Raw genomic sequence first — 19,872 nt, 5'->3', positions numbered from 1 at the left:
GCATAATAGAGTTAATTTGCTATCTAGAAATAATCTAGGATTCTGAGAATGCTCAATAAGGAGATCATTGAGACTAGTAATTTCCGTTCAGTATAATACTCAGGAGTTTTTGGTCTGGGTCTAGCAATAGTAGTTCATACCTAAGTCTTCATTCACAGGTAAGTAGTCAAAGCTGTTCCTTTAATAGTCTACATGGCAATTTTGTGTGGATTCTTAATGAATTTCATTCATATAATAGAACAACTATGATTTTGGTTACATAGTTACATAGTTATCTATTCTTCAGTTGTTATATGAAATGAATTTTCAGGTAGGATATATAATTATTAGAAGTATTATTTTGAGCAAATAACATTGATTCATTTGGGCTCTTACGTGGTTAATTAAAACTGGAATGTTATTAAATCTATACCTGGTCTAGACATTCCTCAGAGTTGGGGCTATGTCATTAGGAACATTGTGGTTATATCCAGTTTGCTGTTTAGGGCTCAGTGTGTGGTAATGGCTCTTCCTGGATGAGTGTGTGTTGTATCCTTTGTGTCCCTGACAGTCTAAGCCCTAAGATAAGTCCTCAGTTGGCCACTAGTCATCCTGAGAGGGCACCTCCCGTTACTGCTGTGACTGTGGGGACCAAGTGATTCCAGATTTCAGTTTCCCTCTTTGTGTCGTTGCCAAATGTGAGCAGCAGGGAGAGGGCATTTGGAATTTCTTTCCGATTCCTGCTTTGATAGGGTTACACCCCAAGAGCTGATCACAACAAATCACAACTGCAGAAAAGTAGCTTCTTCTTAGGTTCCATTTACTGTTAAAATGGCCTCTCTACCCCAAGTTGAATTTCTCAGAAGTGGAATAAAAGTAAGAACCTGCTATTGTGTTCACTTCAGCAGCACACACAATGAAATGGGAGCAGTACAGAGCAGATTAGCGTGGCCCCTGGGCAAGGATGACACACACATCCGGGAAGCGTCCGTAAAAAGAAAAAAGAACCAGCTATTCCTTCTTTAAAACGGAAACTTATTGAGGATAAGTAATTATATCCTCTCATTTTTTGTTAGAGATCTTTACATAGATAATGCTGGTAGGTGTGAGAGACACATTTACACGCACTCTTTGTGCATACATACATGTGTACACACAGTGAGTTATCGTTATGTACCATTTTAACATTAGGCGATTCTTTTATTAAAACTGCTCTGGTGGTGGGGCAGGAAGTGCACATTAATTTGAATGTGGCTACTTCAGAATTTGAGATGCTTTTCTGGGACTGAGATTAGGGATGGAACAGTGCATGGACAGCTTGACCTTGACATCAGTTTGTTCCATCAGTTGCTCTCTTTCATGACCTTTGGCAAGGCACTTAATCCTCTTAACCTAATTTTATTTACTTCTGAATTTGGAATAGAAAGCACCTATCTTGCAGGTAGATTGTTTTTTGGTTAAAAGCTAAGCCTACACAGTGGTTAGTGGCACAGGGCTTGGGCCATGGAATGACAAAGACCATGACGATGATGTGTGCTTAGGTGTAAGCTGTGTGAGGGCAGATGCCACACCAGTTTTACTCATTGGTGTGCACTGAGCACTTGGCATATTGCCCAGCCCACATGAGGTCCACAATAAATACTTATTGACTATTGAACGAAGTAACATTTCAGTGGAAGGACTTCACTGGGTAAAGTTTTTTAAAAAACTTTAGTCATAGTTTGATACAATGTTTGCATTAGCTACAGATTAACCTTCTGTTTATTATTCAAGCCAAAGAGATCTGCTTCTTTACTTTTTGTATAAGCTTGTAATGTGTAACATTTTCTATACTTAAATAATAAAATTCTATCCTTAAAATACTTTAAAAGTCGGTTTTTTATTTTCTCCAGGAAGTTTACATGAGGGTGGCCGAAGTCAGAACATTGTTTAGGTATTACTATAATGTTTTGAGTTTTTTATAATAGTTCTGGCAAAGAAAAATGAGGCTCAGTATACATGTAAACATCCCAGAGGCCAGCTGATAGGAAAAATGCCTTAATATGATTCATTTCAAAGAAGCAGCGCTGTCTTTGTTTCTCTTAGTCCCTCACGTCAGGCCTGCAGAACTAGTCTGTCTTTTTCGAGTTCATTCTTTTCGTTCCCCACAAGATCAGTACCACCCAGCCGCAGCTTTGTTGCTGGAGTGTAACGTTAGACAAGGAGGTGAAAACGGTGAAGTTTGTTATCCATGTTTTCAGTTTTCTGGGTGAGGAATGAGTGTTACTTAGAGGATAGCAGGTGTGGGGTGGGCGGCTCTTTAGAGGAGCTGCTCCTTTCTCTGGCTTAGTTTTCACTGTCAGAGTGAGTGCGCAGCGGGCAGCCCTCTCCCACCCCGACTTCTCACCACGGAGAGGTGTGTGCGACTGATGGTGCTAGAGGATGCTCAGGGAGGGCCACGGCTTTTCTCTTCCTTCTTTGTTTAAAATAAAGGCCAAGGTTGCTTGGTTGTTTCCATAGCATTGTAATTAATGAACTTTCTCAGTGCTGTTTGGAGTAAGCCACCAATAACAACCACACTCAGTCCTCACTGAACGTGGTTGAAGGTTCTGTGAATTTAAGGGGAATGACATGTAACAAACCAGTTCTACCACAGCTAGTTGATATAAAGAAGCATTAAGTTCCTAAGACAGCTTCTCAGTGTTATAATGACATGAAGATGAACAAAAAGAAGACCTGCTGTCGATGCTCCAGTACTAAGTGTCTTTTTCACATGTAGATTCGATGTTATTTGTATGTAACCTTATATAGTCAAAAGTAGGATGAAATCTCTTAGCCAGGTGAGGTGATATTGGATCTTGGCTGCTAACTCCCCCAGTTCTGGAGCAGTCATGTTGAGACTTATTTTTGAATCACCACAACCATTTTGCATGATATGAATGTCAGCTTATAAATGGCTGGGGTGGTATTCACTCAAGTGAAAATCAAAACGAGGCTTTGGGAATAAATAATCTAAGAGCAGTTTATTGGCCCCATTTATTCAACTTCTCATCGATCTGTTTTCACTCATGACTGACAGTCATAGACCTCATGGGATTTAAGGTTTTAATGATTCATGGTTACTGTGAAGTTGATAATTCATTTTGTCCTAATTTATATGGATTTTAGGACTCTTAAGAAACCACTGGAAAAGTTTTACTTAATTACATTTATTTTTATAAAATATTTATCTTAAATGTTATTTACTAAGCCTGTTCTCTATATATAAAAATTTTTTTCAATGCAGAAGACTCTAGGTATTCTAATTTTTAAAAAAGAAGCTTAGGGAAGTTTGAGACAATTTGATATTTGCAGAGATCTGCAGTGCAAGGATACTTATAAAGTCTTGTCATTCAAACTCAATTCCATACAACTGGAAACTTGTAATTTGGATGTGGATGTTTGTGTTAAGAATCAGCTCAAATAGTCTAAAAAGCTTATTAGAACTGAAATAAAATGAGGGAAACTGAGATATTGTGTCAATTTTCTGATTCCTAAATAAGAACAATGATATGCTTTGAAATGATGCCTTTTTTAATGCTTAAAATATTTTAATCATTACCTGAATTTTTGTGTATTTAAAATATTGCCAGGGTGCTTAGAAATTATTTACTAGGTGTTTTTGTTTGAAACCCTTGATTTGAATGTGATCTGAGTAATTAAATTTCTAGTGCAAGAGATTAGCCACAAATTTATTTCCATTTGATGCTTATGATAAAAAGTATTGAGTATACTTCACATTCTTATGCACAGTTGACGCTTTGGTTTGGAGTCTGTAGTGTTGGTAGGGGGAGGCAGGAGGTGTGTGGTGGAGGAGGTTATGACTACTAACACTGATTTAATCCCGTATTGTGCCCCGGACGGTGGGAGTCAGACTGACCACACACAAAGCGTGGGACCAGCGTGGGCTGTCGGAGGTGATCTGTAGAGAAGGAAAAGAAAACCACCATGATCGAGACATGCCCAATATTAGCTTATCTTCTTGGGGTTTTTCTGTTTTATTTGTTAGACATAGACATTAAATCTTAAATTACAGGAAGTTGTTAGAGAATGATTTTTTGTTTCTCAAAAGGAGTTAATGTGACAGGACTCTCTAAAAAGATTTAATATTAAAAAGTTTGCTTCTCTGTAATTTTTAAACAACTTTAAGAACAGAAATCTTATATAAGCATTTGAGTTTAATGATGTTTTTAGTTCATTTAAAACTTCATGAAATTGAATTGTTAGTGTTTGTGTGTGTGTGTGTGTGTGTGTGTGTGTGTGTGCGCGCTTTTTTTTTTTTTTAATGTTATTGCTCTCTAGAATGTTTGAAAGGGCTCATATTCAAACTTACTGAGATATCTTTTTTGATACTTAAAAGAACTGTGCTGGCTTTCAGAAGTTGCTCTCTAATCATTTGCTGGTTTTAAATTTTCTAGTTTCTTAAAAATACCAAACTGCTTTTGCCCTTAAAAGAAATGTCTTTCTTGAGCTTTATGCTCTGTGCCTGGTCACTGTACTTACCTTACAGGCACTGGAGAAAATGGGAACTCACCTGAATGGTGTTTTCCTCTGCTGCTAAGCCTTCGTCTTTCCCCTTGCCTTTCACTTTCTCAGATCAAAGAGGACTTTGAGAAAATGCTAGGATCTTTCTTTGAAACCCCTAATGCTTTGACTATTTCCTTATTAAGTACATGTCTTATGACTCTAGCATCTCTCAATAGAAACACTTCTGAAAGCTCACTTTGTCCACTTGGGGTTCATTTTTATTATAAACAAAGCTTGCCACTGTCATGTGCTTTGGCTCTGTGTCATGTTAACTTGGTTATTTTGGGGGCACACACCATACTGCTCTGTGACGGGATCCAGGTTAAAGTGTAAAGCTGGAAGGGTCATATGCTTGTTCACGCTGAGGTAATTAAGGAAATGGTTTTGATTCATGCAGAAAGGTTAACTTTAGTGGCCAAACAAATTCTCTGAGATTTCAGACGCCATCTGCTAACGGACTGTGCAGATGCTTGCTGGTGTGCTGAGTGCCCCTAGTAACCAGGTGTGAGGGCACGTTGGGCGCGTTAACTTAAAACTCTTTTCTTTTTTAGGTCCACACCTCGCAGGCCTGCTGCAGATCTCCAACTCCCGCTTTGTGTGAGCCCCCAGCATGCTCTCTGCCGGTGGCATCACAGCCGCCACAGCATCTTTCTGAAGCCGGGAGAGGGCCTGTAGGGGTAAGGAGAATCCCGTTTTTAAAGCTGTCAATATTTTATATCCCATAGGGTATAAAATAGGAATATTACCTCCCTCCCCAGAGCCCCTTTAAAAATGTGCTGTATTGTATGTGTTTTTAAAGGAGTAACAAGTACATGCACAGAGGAAGCAAAATACGGGACTTGCCTTACCCCTCTAGGACAGTCCAGAAGGTAGCAGGGTTTGGTAGCGTAGGGTGTTTTGGCACCAGCAGAGAGCATGCTGGGCTGCTGCAAGGAGCAGGAGCTGGCAATCAGCAGCGAGTATTGATGTTGGCAACTGAAATGGGGGAACGGGGTAAGTGAGACCCAGCCCCGAATGTGCGTTCCCCGGGACCATTGGGAGTCGTGGCCCACAGATCTCAGCTGTGCTGGGTGCTGTCCTCTCGGGTACAGCTTTGTAGAGTGTTGCTAGGCTTCTCTGCAGGGCACATACAGACTAAAGCACTGAAGGCGTGGGGTGAGCGTAGATAGAGTACTCCCAGCTGTACGCCGCTCAGTCCTCCGTCACCTGGTGGTAACGTGGGTGTGAGGTGTAGCAGGACGCCATGTCCCTAGCTGGTTGTTCCTTAGAACACAGGACCCGGTGCATGATCTCGGAGGGCTAGTTTTGTCTTCTGTCCAACCTTTCCTGAAAGCTGTGTACACACTGTCTTTTCCTTTATTTGTGAGGATTTAATGGTAAAGCTTTCTGAAAGATGGGTGTTATTGTTCTGATCAACTGCTCTAACCATTGAGAAATGTAAGAGCTGTTTTTCTCTTGCATGTAATCTGACCATGGGGCTCAAACTCACACTCGGAAAATGACACAGGGGATAGTCATCACAAAGGCACATGCAGCCGGGATCCAGGGCCTGGGAATGCATTGCTCCTTTGCAGTGAGAACGGTCCTGTCGGTAAGAGAGAGAGTGCTCCAGAGGGCCGTAGGACCGGGCAGGTTGTGGTGGTAGGGGCGGTTTTGAGGACTGGCGATGTTTTTGATGCATCAGTCACGTGTGGCCAGGCAGAGTGCCGAGCCTCCCAGGTGTACATGTCAGCTTGTCCCTAAGCACATAGATTGTGAGCCGGTGAAGCTGCGAGCTGTGAGAAGACCACCGGACGGCAGTGAAGAGCACAGGTTAGTGAAGCTTGGGAGGCAGAGGCGGGATATAAAATAGGGCTGGGTCATAAGGATCTGAAAGGTCAGAAAAGGCAGTTCTATGTGATAGTCGGAAGAGTCTTTTTTATTTCCGGCAAGCCAATGTGCACGTCACTGCCTAAGAAGCTTCACTGGGAAGCAGAGCGCTGGGTGGAGTGGGGAGAGACGGAAAATTCCAATTAGGAGGCTGGGCTGTCATCCAGGCATAAAATGAAGAGGACCCAGACAATAGAGATGGGGTATTAATAATTGTACCAAAATCAGGAATAATTGTCACAGCAACAGTTTCATGTTTGGGTAATCGCCAGTGTAATTTATCAAGAATTAGACCAGAAAAAAGGTTCACATTATGGAAGCCTTGAAATTATTGCTATAACAGCCATTCATAATGTGAGATAAAACCCAGTGCAGTGGAGAAAAGTCTAATTTTAATCCCTGAAGAGAGAGACTGATATTTTAAGGGACAAATTAGCAGAGTCCTGACTTGACTACCTACTTCAAAAGCTTCAGACTTAGTGTCTTATTTCCATATGTGTCTAAGAAGTGCTGTTAGCTTTCAGATAATTGTTTCTTTATTGTCCAATCAGCGTGGATGTCACTGTTAGACTGTTTCATTTCCACGGTACTCGCCAACCAGGATTTGCCAAATATATTGAAATTTTCCCCCATAACAGTAAACTTGTTCTGTGAGCATTAGTGATGGCCACTATTTAATTTTTAGCAATGAAAAGGTTGTGGTCACTGAGTATTTAAATAAGTTTATGACGGGTGGTGCACTCAGGCACCATCATGTGAAGGCTTGAGAAGATTCTGTAATAAGATGATAAATCTTTCAGTCCAGACGCTGCTGCAGAAAGCTAACTGTATTGATTGTTCTGTAACAATGCTTCAAGCTGCCAAAGTCATTTGAGCTGGATCTGAATCGGATCCAATTGGCAAAACTTCCTCCCACCCCCCTCGTGTGGGGCTCTCATAAATTCTGCAGGCGCACAGATCTAATACATGTAATGAGAGAGCTGCTGGGGAAAAATTGATTACAGGGTTGCAGACAATATCATTAATGTTTCTTGCCATGATACACCAGATGTCTTCGCTAATAGACCATTTTTGTTATTTTAGTTTTATGCCCTGGCATTGCTTGCATTATAATTTAACTTGCTTTGCGTATTCAGTTATATGTGATCTGTGTTTCTACATTAGTAGATTATCGACTCATAAGATTTAATTTTATAAATTTTTAACTTATTGACCATTTTTAAAGTATTTGTACTGGAAATGCAACACTTTTACTTGTTATTGAGAATCTGTTAGCTTGGATGTTTTTTAGCAAAAAGTACTGTGTTTACTGGTAGTACTGGGGGTGAGGGAGATGAGATGGCAAAGAAAACATTGCTCAGATCCTTGGTGCCTGGGCAGAGATGATCCAGTGTAAGGTGGTGTGAATGGCACAAGAGACTCCCAAGCAGAAATGGCGTGGCCATTTGAAGGGATGCGGTTTCATGTGTGCTGTCAGGACGGGCTCTGCAGGCTGGGTTCTATTGGCTGCACCTGTCCTCTTCCTCAGGCATCAGGCTGGCGAGGGGGTTTAGTCATTGGGCTTCTTGATTTTTTAGTCATATATTTGTGTGTGGCTAACATATATAATATAAATAAGGTAGTGGGTTGAGCTGTTTTCTTTCAGTCATTTTTTTTTTAACCTGCTGGCTTTTGGTGCATTATCTTTTGGAGAACATTTTTTTTTTCCTTTAGACATGTTCTTGTATGACATAGGACATACTAATCAACCTCTCTAACCCTTAGTTTTCTCACTTAGAAAATGGGTATAATGATACTGTCTATTTGAAATAAATACCATATATAAGCATTCATTAAGCATTATCTGTTATCACATAGATATTTGTTATACAAATTCAGGTTTTAAATTTTAAAAAATATATATATATTTTTTATTGATTTCAGAGAGTTAGTGAGAGGGAAAGACAGATAAAAACATCAATGATGAGAGAGAATCATTGATCGACTGCCTCCTGCTTATCCTACACTTGGGGATGGAGCCCACAACCCAGACATGTGCCCTGACATGGGATGAGCCATGACCTCCAGGTTCAAGGTTGCCACTCAAACATCGAGCCACTGTGGCTGGGCCAGATTCAGGTTTTAACTAAACTAATAGCTTTCTGGACATCCTTAATCTGGACATAGATCCCCAGGTGGTTTCTCTGAGTTTAAGAGACCCTATTAAATTCCTAAAATTGCTTGGCAAGTCTTATATGTACCAGCAATTTTCTGCAGAGTATACTTTTCAACCATAGATACTAATTAGATTCCTAAAATGTTGAAAAAAATCTAAAAATTAAGATTAAAAGCTGGTAGGTCATTTAAAACCTCAAATCACTAGCTGCTGTTAAGGAGGTAAACTAACACTGAGCGTTTACTTGAGCCCAGGCACTCTGCTGCTCTTTTGATCGATTTAATCTCCACAACAGTCTGTGATATTTACTTAATGTGCAGATGAGAAAACTTGAGGTTTGCATTTGTATAAAATCTTGCCCCGAGTGAGTGGCAGGACTCAGGAACTTAGCCTGGTTTTACATAACCTTCACTGGTCTCATGGCGCCTTCTCCCGTGACCCTGCCATGATGCCTGCCTTTGCCCCCACTGTTCTAGAAAGCTCCAGAGCTCACATGCTGCTCCACACTTGGTATGGGAGAGGGCTCCTGCCACTGAGCGTTTTACAGGCTGACCCTCACCTTGAACAAATGGGCAGGGGTGCTCCCAGTGCGGTGTGAGACCCTTTTTTTAGTATCAGTGAATTTTGTTTTCCTGTTGGCTCTTGTGGTCATATCTTTAGTGTCCTTTTGTTTAAAAGAAATGCATAACCGACAGCTACTGTGAGTTCCCTTTTCATTCATCTTAATAGCATCTACAGTTGACCCTTGATCAATGTGGGAGTCAGTCCCCCCTAGAGTAAAAAAATCCATTATAACATTGACTCCCCTAAAACTTAAGTTGTTCTTGGTATCTGTGGGGGAGAGGGGGTTGATTCCACGACCTTGTGGATACTAAGATCTGAGGATGCTCAAATCCCTATATAAAATGGCATACGGTCATCCCTCTGCATCTGCTGACTCCCCACTGCAGATAGAAAACTGTACAGTATTTGTTGAAAAAATTCTAGTCTAAGTGGACTCATATTCTTCAAGGGTTAACTATGATATACATTTGAAAAGGAATTCCTGTAGTCTGATTATTAGTCTGTGTTTGTGTCTGGTAAGACTTGGTACATGTAAGACGTTTGGTGTTGCACTTCCTTTGGAATAAATCCACCCCCCGTGTAGGTAAACCTGCCCGGTAACAGAATGGGAAACTGGAGCCCAATGACTTCCCAGCCCCTGGTTCACAGGGGGCTGCTCAGGCCGGAAGCCAGGCCCCGGGTCCCGGTCAGTGCTCTCTGCTGCTCCTGAGTTTCCTCCGCCTGCAACGGGTGCTGCTCAGGTCGGCCGTGCGGTGTGCCCTGTGCTTCCTTAACAGCTCAGAACCCTTTACTTCCGACCGGGTTTAGCGTTCGTGACTCTATCTCCAATCTGTGTTAAAACAGCATCATTTTTGGCTTACGTAAGACATTTGTTATTTTTAAGTATTATTTCTAACACTGGTACTTCTCACACTTGGGACTTCAGTACCATTTAACAATGAAAAGCAAGCATTTATTATCAAATGCTATTTAAAAGTAGAGTGGTTATATTTCTTCCTCTTTGCTGCTTATAAAGAACTGTAATCTGGTTGCTTGTTTAGCTTTTCAAGAGTTTTTGAAGATAGCCTGTTTTTTCAGTATTTACTGTGGCTTCCCCAGTTGACATTAAATATGCCAAAAATAACTACTGCCTTTTACTTTTAATTGTAGTTAAAAGTGCTAAAATTACTGAATTCAGAAAAAATGTCAATATAAATGCTGAATTAGCCCAGCCACCCTAAATGAAAGATGATTAATAGCTATTGGGTTTTAATGTAGCAAGTTTTTAAAAATTCTTAAATTTTTTTTCGCTGGCCAGTGTGTTCTGCAGTTAGAGCTTCGGCTCTCGCACCAAAGTGTCTCAAGTTCAATTCCTGGTCAAGGGCATGCACTTGGATTGCAGGTTAGACCCCTGGCCACAGTTGGGGCTCATGCGGGAGGCAAGAATCCATGTGTCTTTCTCACATTGATCTTTCTCTCTCTCCCCCCCTTCCACACTCTTCAAAAAGCAGTAGGAAAAATATCTGAGGGTATGGGGTGTGTGTGTGTGTGTGTGTGTGTGTGTGTGTGAATTGATTTCAGAGAGAGGAAGGGAGGGGAGAGAGAAAGAGAGATACATCCGTCGGTTGCCATGTATGCCCAGACCAGGGATCAAATCTGCAACCTGGTATGAGCTCTGACCGGAATGGAACCCGTGCCCTTCCGTGCATGGGATGACACTCCAACCAGCTGAGCCACACTGGCCACGGCTAGAAATTCTTAAAACACCCAGCCGACTGATGTGTACCTGCTTCCTGAACAATTCCTTTCTCTTGGAATGGCTGTTTTCATACCCTGCTCTGCCATAAAGGCTAATTGTTAGCTAGTTTGTTCTTACGGCTGTCTTTCCACCGTATTCATCTCCTTTTTTTATGAAAGGGGCATGATGCCACCCTCTCAGAGCGTAGATTTGAACAACCTTATGATTTTATGAAACTGCCTACTGTGTAAGCAGCCTTTTGTAATCGTGGGGTCTGTGTGAGCTGTAGCGATGGCTTCTAAGGTTGTGGCGCTTCCTTTCCCCAGGCACAGCGCATTGCCCTTCACTGCGCACAGGGACTGTTCGGTCTTCACCCTTGCCATTTTTGGGCTGTTTCAGATTTTTCAGAAAACATCTAAGCAAAAACGTGGAAGTCCCGGGCTTCACAAGTTCTCTAGAATTAACGTTACCAGTGTGCATTGCCAGGCAGTCCAAGGCCCTCCATGCCATGGGCGGGGAGCTTGTGTTTAGTTTAGCTTTATTTGTAGTGTTAGCCACTTCCCACCCCATTTTAGGATATCATAGTACGTTCTTCAGGTGGCAGTATTCCTTATGACTAAAGGCTGTCAGTGAAATTCATGTAATACACCCAAGGTTAATCAGTTCTTTCAGAGTGTATAGTAATTACGTCTCATGCCTGGAAGTTGGTATTTTCTGTTTTTATCTTTGGTCTCATGCTTTACAGTTAGATTGACTGTTAGATATTTCTTCATTTGTTTGTTTTCTCTCTCTTTTTTAACACGATTTTTTAAGAGCAGTTTTAGATTCACAGCAAAATTGAGCGGAATGCACAGAGATTTCCCACAAACTTCCCCTCCCTACACCACAGCCTCTCCCATTATCAACACCCCCCGCAGAGGTAAGATGGAATAATGGACGAATCTGCATCGACACATCATCATCTTCCAAGCGAACATTAGCTTCTCTGCTTGTGTTGTACAGGTGATGGGTTTAGACAGGTTTCTAAAGCCACGAACACACTGTTACAGTTTCATAAAGAGGAGTTTCCCTGCCCTGATCCTCTGTGCTCTGCGTTCACTCCCCCTTCTCCCTAATCCCTGGAAACCAGTGATTGCTTTGCTGTCTCCATAATTTGGCCTTTTCCAGAATGTCATTCAGGATGTAGCTGGAATCACACAGAAGCCTTTTCATGTTGTCTTCTTTCACTTAGTAATATGCACTTAATTTTTCCATGTCTTTTCATGGCTCAATAGCGTCTTTCTTTTTCCCTCTGAATAATATTCCATTGTTTGGATGTACCACGGTTTATTCATTAACCTGCTGAAGGGCATCTCCCAGTTTGGCAGCTATGAATAAAGCTGCTGGAATATTGGTGTGTCAGTTTTTGTGTGGACATAAGTTTTTCAACTCCTTTGGGTAAGGACCATGAAGTGTGATTGCTGGATTGTATGCTAAGAATCTGCTTAGTTTTCTAAGAAACAACCGAACTGTTTTCCAGAGTAGCTGTACTAGTTTGAATCCCACCCGCAGTGAATGAAGAGTTGCTGTTGCTCCAGTTCTTGCCAGCATTGGTGTCAGCGCTCTGGATCGTGGCCATGCCAGCAGGTGCATGGTGGTATCTCACTGTTGTCGTAGTTCGCATTTCCCTGTGACATGCGATATGAAAGTAACTTTTCAGATGCTTATTTACCACCTGTGTAGCTTCTTTGGTGAGATGTCTGTTAAGGTCTCTGGTTTATTTTTTAACTGAGTTGTTTATTTTCTTATTGTCGTGTGAAGTGTTCATGTATATACTTTGGATGACAGATGTGTCCTTTGCAAATCCCCCCCAGTCTATGACTTGTCCTTTTCTTTTCTCCACAGTGACTTTTGGAGAGCAGACATTTTTAGTTTTAATGAAGTCCAGCTTACCAATTCTTGCTTTTGTGGGTTATGTGCTGTTGATTTTGAAGCTGAAAAGACATCACCATTCCTGTGCCATCTAGGTTTTCTCCTATGTTGTCTTCTAGGAATTTTACAGTTTCGCATTTTACATTTAGGTCTGTGACCCATTGTGAGTTAATTTTGGTGAAGGGCATAAAGTCTAGATTTCTTTTCATGTTGGTGTCCAGTTGTTTAGCCTCCTTTGTTGAGATACTTGCCTTGCTCTGTCCTGTTGCCTTTGCTCCTTTGATAAAGACCAGTTGACTCTATTTATGTGGGTCTGTTTTGAGGTCTTTTATCCCATTGTTCTGAATTGAGAGTAATATGCAGACAGATGTCTTGACTCCTTATTTTCTAAATATTTAAAAGTATATCGCATAGAACAAGGACATTCGTTTACCATATAGCCATCAAAATCAACAAACTTAACAGTGATACAATACTATCATCTAGTCTATAAACACATTTTGCCATTTGTTCTAACAGCTGCCTTTGAAGCAATTTGTTTTTCTTGTCTAGTAGCCAGTTCAACATCACCCTTGAAACTAGTTATGTGTCTCTCTCGTCCCCTTTAACCTGGAACAGCTCTTTTTCTTTTCTTTCTTTTCCTTCTCTTCTCTTCTCTTCTCTTCTCTTCTCTTCTCTTCTCTTCTCTTCTCTTCTCTTCTCTTCTTTGTGTTTCATGACATTGGCATGTTTTAAAGTGGGCAGTCCAGATTTTTGTAGTTCACTGTTTCTTAGTTATTAAATTTAGGTTATGCATTGCAGGCAGGACTGTTATGTTAGTGGTATTGTGTCCTAAGCACCTTCCTTCAGAGGACACATGAGATCAGCTTGTCACATTATTGGTGACATTACCTTTGGTCACTTGGGTAAGTTACTAACTTTCCCTTTGTAATCAGTAAGTACTTTGTACGGAGAAGCTTTGAGGCCATGTGAATATCCTGTTCTTCTCCAAGCTTCCACACATCTGTTAGTTCCTGTTGGTTATTTTTTGCCAGACTCTCTGGGGCAGTTGCAGAATGTCCACCTTTAAAAAAAATTATTTTGTACTTAAACAAATCACTGTCTTTGAAAAATTGATCAGCACTCACCTATCAATTCAAATTGGAGAATTTTTAATAAAGTGAGAGAGAGATGGGAGGGAGGGAAGAAGGATGGAAAGAAAGGAGAGAGAAAGCATGAAAAAGTGAGAGAGATGAAGGGTGGAAGAGAATTTTGAGCCCTCAGGTTTTTTTGTTTGTTGTAGCAACGAAAGGACTTTCATGACTTTTCAGGTTTTGTTTTTTTGTGTTTTTTTTTGTAGTAAGAGGAAAAATCTGTGATGGTGTTTAGTTCCATTTTTCGGCTCCAGGGAGAGAAAAGCTGCTTGAAAGAAATAGATCACACATGTGTTTTAAAAAATGCACATTTTTACTGTTGAAATTATGATATTGGCTTGATTCATGTTGGCAACATTTGCTTATGATCCAATTACTTAATTTCTCTGCACCTCAGTTTCCTCACTTGTAAAGTGGTTTTTATTTCAGTGGTTCTGGACTAGGGCCCAGGAATCCGTAGCTTTTTCTAAGAACTCCCCAGGAGATTCTGATGGGCAGCCAGCTTCAGCGAATGGAGGTCTGGCTTCCATCCCAGTGACCGTTAGAAACGCAGATCTGGCCATGCCTGTGCGGGATGGGGAGCTTTTGGTGCAGCTCCAGGACCTGAGTGTCCTTCGTACCTTCATTTCCCACTTTCTCCAACACACCGTTAGGTGTAATCTCCTTATTTATATCCCCAGCACAGCTTTAAGGGTCAGTTTATAAGTTAGTTCAGACAAAGCTATAAAACCAATAAAATTTCAGCTACCAACATTAATTTAATAGAATGGATGATGATGTTTTGCTGAAGTGAAATAGCCACTTTTAAACATATATTTGTGACTGATGGCTTAGGGTGCAGATCCATAGGGACTAGGGGGTCATACATGGCATGTTAAGACTACTGGGTTCTTGTGGTGACTCTGTTTTTCTATTGTGCATTTTTGCATGAGGTGACTTTGCTCTTACTTGGCACATGCGTAGCGTATTGCATTTATCTTATTTACTTACTAACTTGTGATAATTGTGGTAGTATTATTTAGTTATTTGATTGCATGTAAACTTTCAGAGTCAAAATTATGAAATTATAAAATAGAGAATCCAGAGGATGAGTATATTAAAACTGTAAAATACACATTGAAAATAAAATAAAAAGTGGTTCTCTTTATCCCCCAACTCCCCATCTCTTGCTCCTCTTCGAGAGCCAGCCAGCAGCTCCCTGCCATCATGGCTACCTTATGCCTGTGGTCAGTCTTTGGGCAGACTAAATGAAGGGGCAGCATTTCATCCACCTTTCTGTTGGCACCTGGACCAGTTCCTGACTCTGAGAAGTTGTCCCATAACAATTGAATTAATAGTTTGCTTCATTTATGAGACAAAAAAAAAAAAAAAAAGTACTTAAAAAACTAGATAAGGCTGAAGCCGGTTTGGCTCAGTGGATAGAATGTGAGTCTGCGGACTGAGGGGTCCTGGGTTTAATTCTGGTTGAGGGCATATGATTGGTTGCGGGCGCATCCCCAGTGGGGGGTGTGCAGGAGACAGCTGGTTGATGTTTATCTCTTGTCAATGTTTCTGGCTCTCTGTCCCTCTCCCTTCCTCTTTGTAAAAAATCAATAAAATATATTTTAAAAATTAGATAAGGATTTATTAAAAAAAAAAAAAAAAGGCATACATTAAATGTGACTGAATGGGACCATCAACAGAGGGAGTATTTCATTTAAAACAGGAACAAGATTGGCCAATACTAGCCAGAAAAATAGTGTGCATGTTTATTTCATTTTGTTTTTCTAGAAGGAGGTGACCATTGGGTGTCTTTCCCCTTTGTCTTCCATCTCCTGTGAAAACGAGAGAGGAGTATGCCAGGAGAGTACTCTTGGCTGCTATAGTTTCAGTGATTAGATATTAACATCCAGCTCAAGTCACATTTTCCCCTGCCCTGTTGGAATTCTCATAGGCTTGTGAAACTCATACAACATACATCTTGTACACATTTGCATATCCGTTTTTCAGCTAACACAGTACAAAGCTATTTTAATATGTTATTGTTTTTATTTATTTGATGACTGGTCCATAAGGCTGGTTTTGGACTTTTGAATGTTTATTGGAAGGGCTGTGCTCTTACAACAGAAAATGGTTCCTCTCACACCGAGGCCTGGGTTGTGAGGCCGCAGCCTGTTGGCAGTGGCGATTCTCCCCGATGCCTGACCGAATGGAGAGTGCTCTGCACTGCCTGGCGCCTGTAACAGTGCACAGCGTGGGTGGCAAAGCAGAAGGACCGCCATGCCTTTGGTGGCCAGTAACAGATGCGTGTGGGGACCTTGCACCTGAAGCCCTTGGCATTACGGTTCCTTGGTCCCAAGAGTCATGGCGAGATGCTTTAGAATCACATCCAGAGGCAAATTAGCTGCTGAAATGCCTGCCCTCCCCCAGGCTCCCACTCACACACGCTCAATGGGAAGGCAGAGCTCATTGTCCACAACCTAATGGAAGCTCAGTGACGTCGGTGGGGTACTAGGTAGTGTGACTGGAGTGTAGAACGTTCTGTCATGATGAGAGCAGTTTGATTTGTACTTGAATCATAAATCATTGGCTTGTTTTCGGTCTAAAATTGTTTTGAGTATTTTTCTGGTATATAAAGATGCAGGAATACTCATAAATTAGTATTACTGCTAAATTTAATACTTAGTTCATTTTCCTTGAAAGTTTAGGAGCTTTCTGATCGTCCATGTTGGGATGGAGAAATAGTGATTGCTACCTACTGCTTCTCCCTGTTTTTTCTTTTATTAGTAGCATCTTGGGTGATTAGAAATGTCCACAGATGTCCATAGATTGGCACACTTACATTATGATTGAACATCAAGCTGCTTTTAAGAAATTGAGCAGATTTGTTAACAAACAAGATGAGAATGCATAAAGATATCTGGTGCATTGTAAAAATTATTTAAAAGGAAAGCAGCTGGTGAGTGATAATTGACAGATATGTTTGATCTGCAGAACTTGAAATGCTGCGGATTAAGTTCCTGTGGCTTAAGTAGGGAAGACGCATCCATGAAAGCGGGGCTTTTCTAGAAATGGACTGAGGAATGGCAACAAAACGCAGGTGACAGTTAAAGGATTGCGTGACAGGAAAGGCATGGAGATGCAATTCCTGATGTCACTGAGCTATAAAGCTGAAAATAACTCTTTCCTTCTGCTGAAAATAACAATCAGTGCTCCTTGAGGGTTACGTTATTAACAAGAGCCATTCTTGCAATGTTTCATTATCTGGGATTTGCCTCAGCTGGTGATTTGTCAGGAGCGTAGGGATGTTTGCAAGGCATTTTGTCTTAAAATCATTCAGTCAGCTGATGGAGCTCTTCTGTGAGGAGCTGACTTCCTTTTATGGAGCTTTTAACAGGGTTAGGGTGTAATCTGTTAGTGGCTGGTGTGATGTCAGGCAACCGATTGCAAAAGAAAGCAACCTTGTCTTGTGGGCTTCAGGGGCAAAGAAAGGAAGCTGGCACCACGTTGTCTTAGTGCTGGCAGCGCACTGGTCTCACACAGCACAGAGGGAGGGCGCGGAGAAGGAAGGGCCTGTGGAGGGATGTGGTTGCCATTGTCCGCCGCTGGGAGAAGCCGTGCAGGAGCGTTGGCTGTGGGAGCACAAGCGGGCTTGCCCATGGGACTGGCCCAGTTGGGCTCTTCCTGGTGAAGTGGGAAGCCTGTCCTACCGTCTGAGGGCAGCTAAGACTCTGTCTCCCTCAGTGCTTCAAAATGGGCGCTGCGATAGATTTATGTTCTCCTGCTGGAGACAATGCTGTTGATGAAAGATTTTCTGATTCCGCCTCAGGAAGAGCGTGGTCAGCGTGACAAAACCCTGTTAAGAGTGTCAGTCCCTGTAGTGGAACCTGACGTGAGGTGGTGTAAAATTACCTTTCTGCTCTCCTGGAAAACTGACCAGATTCACAAATTACTTTCTTGCGAGTGGGGGGGAGAAGGCTGAGAAGGAATGGAGACTAAAGAAGAAAGGTGGACAGAGAGCGAGGTCTTTGAAAGCTTACGGCTGACAGCGCCTCGTTGGCTGTGCTCATGGGACGCACAGCAGCGCCCAGCGGCCGGGGAGGCTGCGGGGGGAGCTCACTGCGGAGGGGAGACAGGCTGCAGGCTGGTGTGCAAGAAGCTGTGGGGAGAGATCAGTTTCTGAACACGGCATCCCACCCAGTGACTGTGTATGAGCCGGGCCGGAAGTGCCCTTCAGGGCCCCTCTGGCACTAGTTGTAGGCAGCCTGGTCTTCCTCCGATAGTTCATTATTGCTTCTCTGAGCCTCCTTCCTCCTGGTGTGATCTTTCGTTGTGCTGCTTTTTGTGGCGGACTGTGTGCCATTTGTTTCCTGTTTACCCAGCCAGATTCATAGCTCCTACTCTGCCCTGCTCATTTCGGTGAATGAGTAAGTAAGGACGTGGATGGTGATCTGTGTAGGAGAGAGAGAAGTGGCCTTACAGTAGGCGGGTTCACTGTACATCTTCTAGTTCCAGTGAGAGAGTCTTTAGAACACAGTATGTTCTGTCACAGTAATCTGGAGAACACGTCTGAGTTGCCACCTTGTTTTCTTAAGCTGCCTTCAGTGAAGATGGAGTTCTTTTGCATTTCCTGCTCTATTGGGAAGGAGACATTTTGCCCTTTGATATTTTGGAGAGAAAGGCAGAAGGCTCATACCTAGACAACCTTTTGTCTTAGTTCCTGCTTGGATGAAATGACACATTCTGCTTGTTTCTTAGGGAACCCAAGAATCAAAGATAGTATTTCCGCTTGTTAGCAACTTAGTGACCCTGATAATGTACTCAAAAGGGGCCATGAAAACATGCCTCCTAAAAAATGGCATTTACACGAAAACTATTAAAAACAGGAACATAATCCCACCAAGGGAAAAAGTAACAAGAAGTACAGAAAGAGTAAAGGTAACAGCCCATCCAGTGTGGCTCAGTGGTTAAGCGTTGACCATAAACCAAGAGGTCAGGGTTTGATTCCTGCTCAAGGAACATGCCTGGGTTGCCGGCTTGATCCCCAGTATGACATGTGCAGGAGGCAGCTAATTCTCATCATTGAAGTTTCTATCTCTGAAATCAATAAAAATATGTATTAAAAAATTAGCATCAGTACAAATTAAATAGTTAAGTACTTGCTATTTTAACAGCTAATGGAAGCAACAAGAGGCGAAACCCAGTTAACTTTCCCTTTTAACTGATGCATACCATGAGCACTGTCTTGTTTAATAACCTGACCTTTAGGAATATTGAACTTGAATTTCTCTTAGGTTGTTTTGAGAGCCTTGGTACTTGAACACTGATGCACTCTCTGTGTCAGCATTGTTTCCAAAGGTCCACACCATTCCATAAATCTCTGAAGTTAATTCATTAGGTAAATTTGTTTCTGATTCAGATTGTGTTTTCTCTGTAAAGGAGATGAAATATCAGTGCAGCTCACCGGACTTCTGAGTCATAGGCTAGTTTGTGTGTGGCATACTGGTTGGAGAGGGTTTGTGTTTGGGTCAACTTTTTTCTGGGCACTCATATCGCATGAACTATGTATGTACTGCACATACATCCAAACTGACCAGCTGTTTATGAAACAAAAGGCTCATTTCCACTATTTCCAGAGAAGTGCCATCTGCTCAAGTAGGTGACTACCAACATTTGGTACTCATTGGCAGATGCTTGTTGTACCGGGTGGTAAGCTTTTTGTAAGGGGCAGGTAGTAAATGTTTTCAGCTTTGTCTTCTCTGTGGCAACTGCTCAGACTCAGCCCTAGTCAGTATTTGACGCTGTGTTCCAGTCAGACTGTATTTACCAAATAAAGTGTAGCCTGCGGGCCTGTAGCTGCTGATCCCGAGCCTGGTATGAACTGAGGATCACCCCCTGAAGGAGCCTCCAAAGACTCCTCCCTTCCCCGCCATGGCCTTAGCCACAAGGATTGCGTGTGGTTGGCAGCCAGCGATTGCTTTTTCTTTCCTGTATTATTTTTATTTTTTTTTGTTTTTATT

General features: G+C 41.9%; 1 protein-coding gene and 1 non-coding gene across 4 annotated transcripts in view; both read left to right on the top strand.

Moving 5' to 3' along the window:
- RERE (arginine-glutamic acid dipeptide repeats) overlaps positions 1 to 19,872 on the top strand; it is a 357,124-nt gene that overhangs the window by 163,152 nt on the left and 174,100 nt on the right. For 2 of the 3 annotated variants that reach the window (XM_036460929.2, XM_036460930.2), the window contains exon 4: positions 5,076 to 5,201. The exons of the other annotated variant lie outside the window; for it this stretch is intronic. In XM_036460929.2, coding sequence (XP_036316822.1) covers positions 5,076 to 5,201 — 126 coding nt within the window. The remainder of the gene's footprint in view (positions 1 to 5,075; positions 5,202 to 19,872) is intronic. 3 annotated transcript variants of the gene reach the window in all.
- LOC118732099 lies at positions 872 to 978 on the top strand. Its single transcript, XR_004992053.1, has one exon. It is a non-coding gene; the product is annotated as a U6 spliceosomal RNA (small nuclear RNA).

Source organism: Pipistrellus kuhlii, unplaced genomic scaffold (genome assembly GCF_014108245.1).
Source record: "Pipistrellus kuhlii isolate mPipKuh1 unplaced genomic scaffold, mPipKuh1.p scaffold_m20_p_34, whole genome shotgun sequence".
Lineage (NCBI taxonomy): Eukaryota > Metazoa > Chordata > Mammalia > Chiroptera > Vespertilionidae > Pipistrellus > Pipistrellus kuhlii.
The sequence above is the reverse complement of the archived record's forward strand: the minus strand, read 5'-3'. Positions and strand labels throughout refer to the sequence as shown.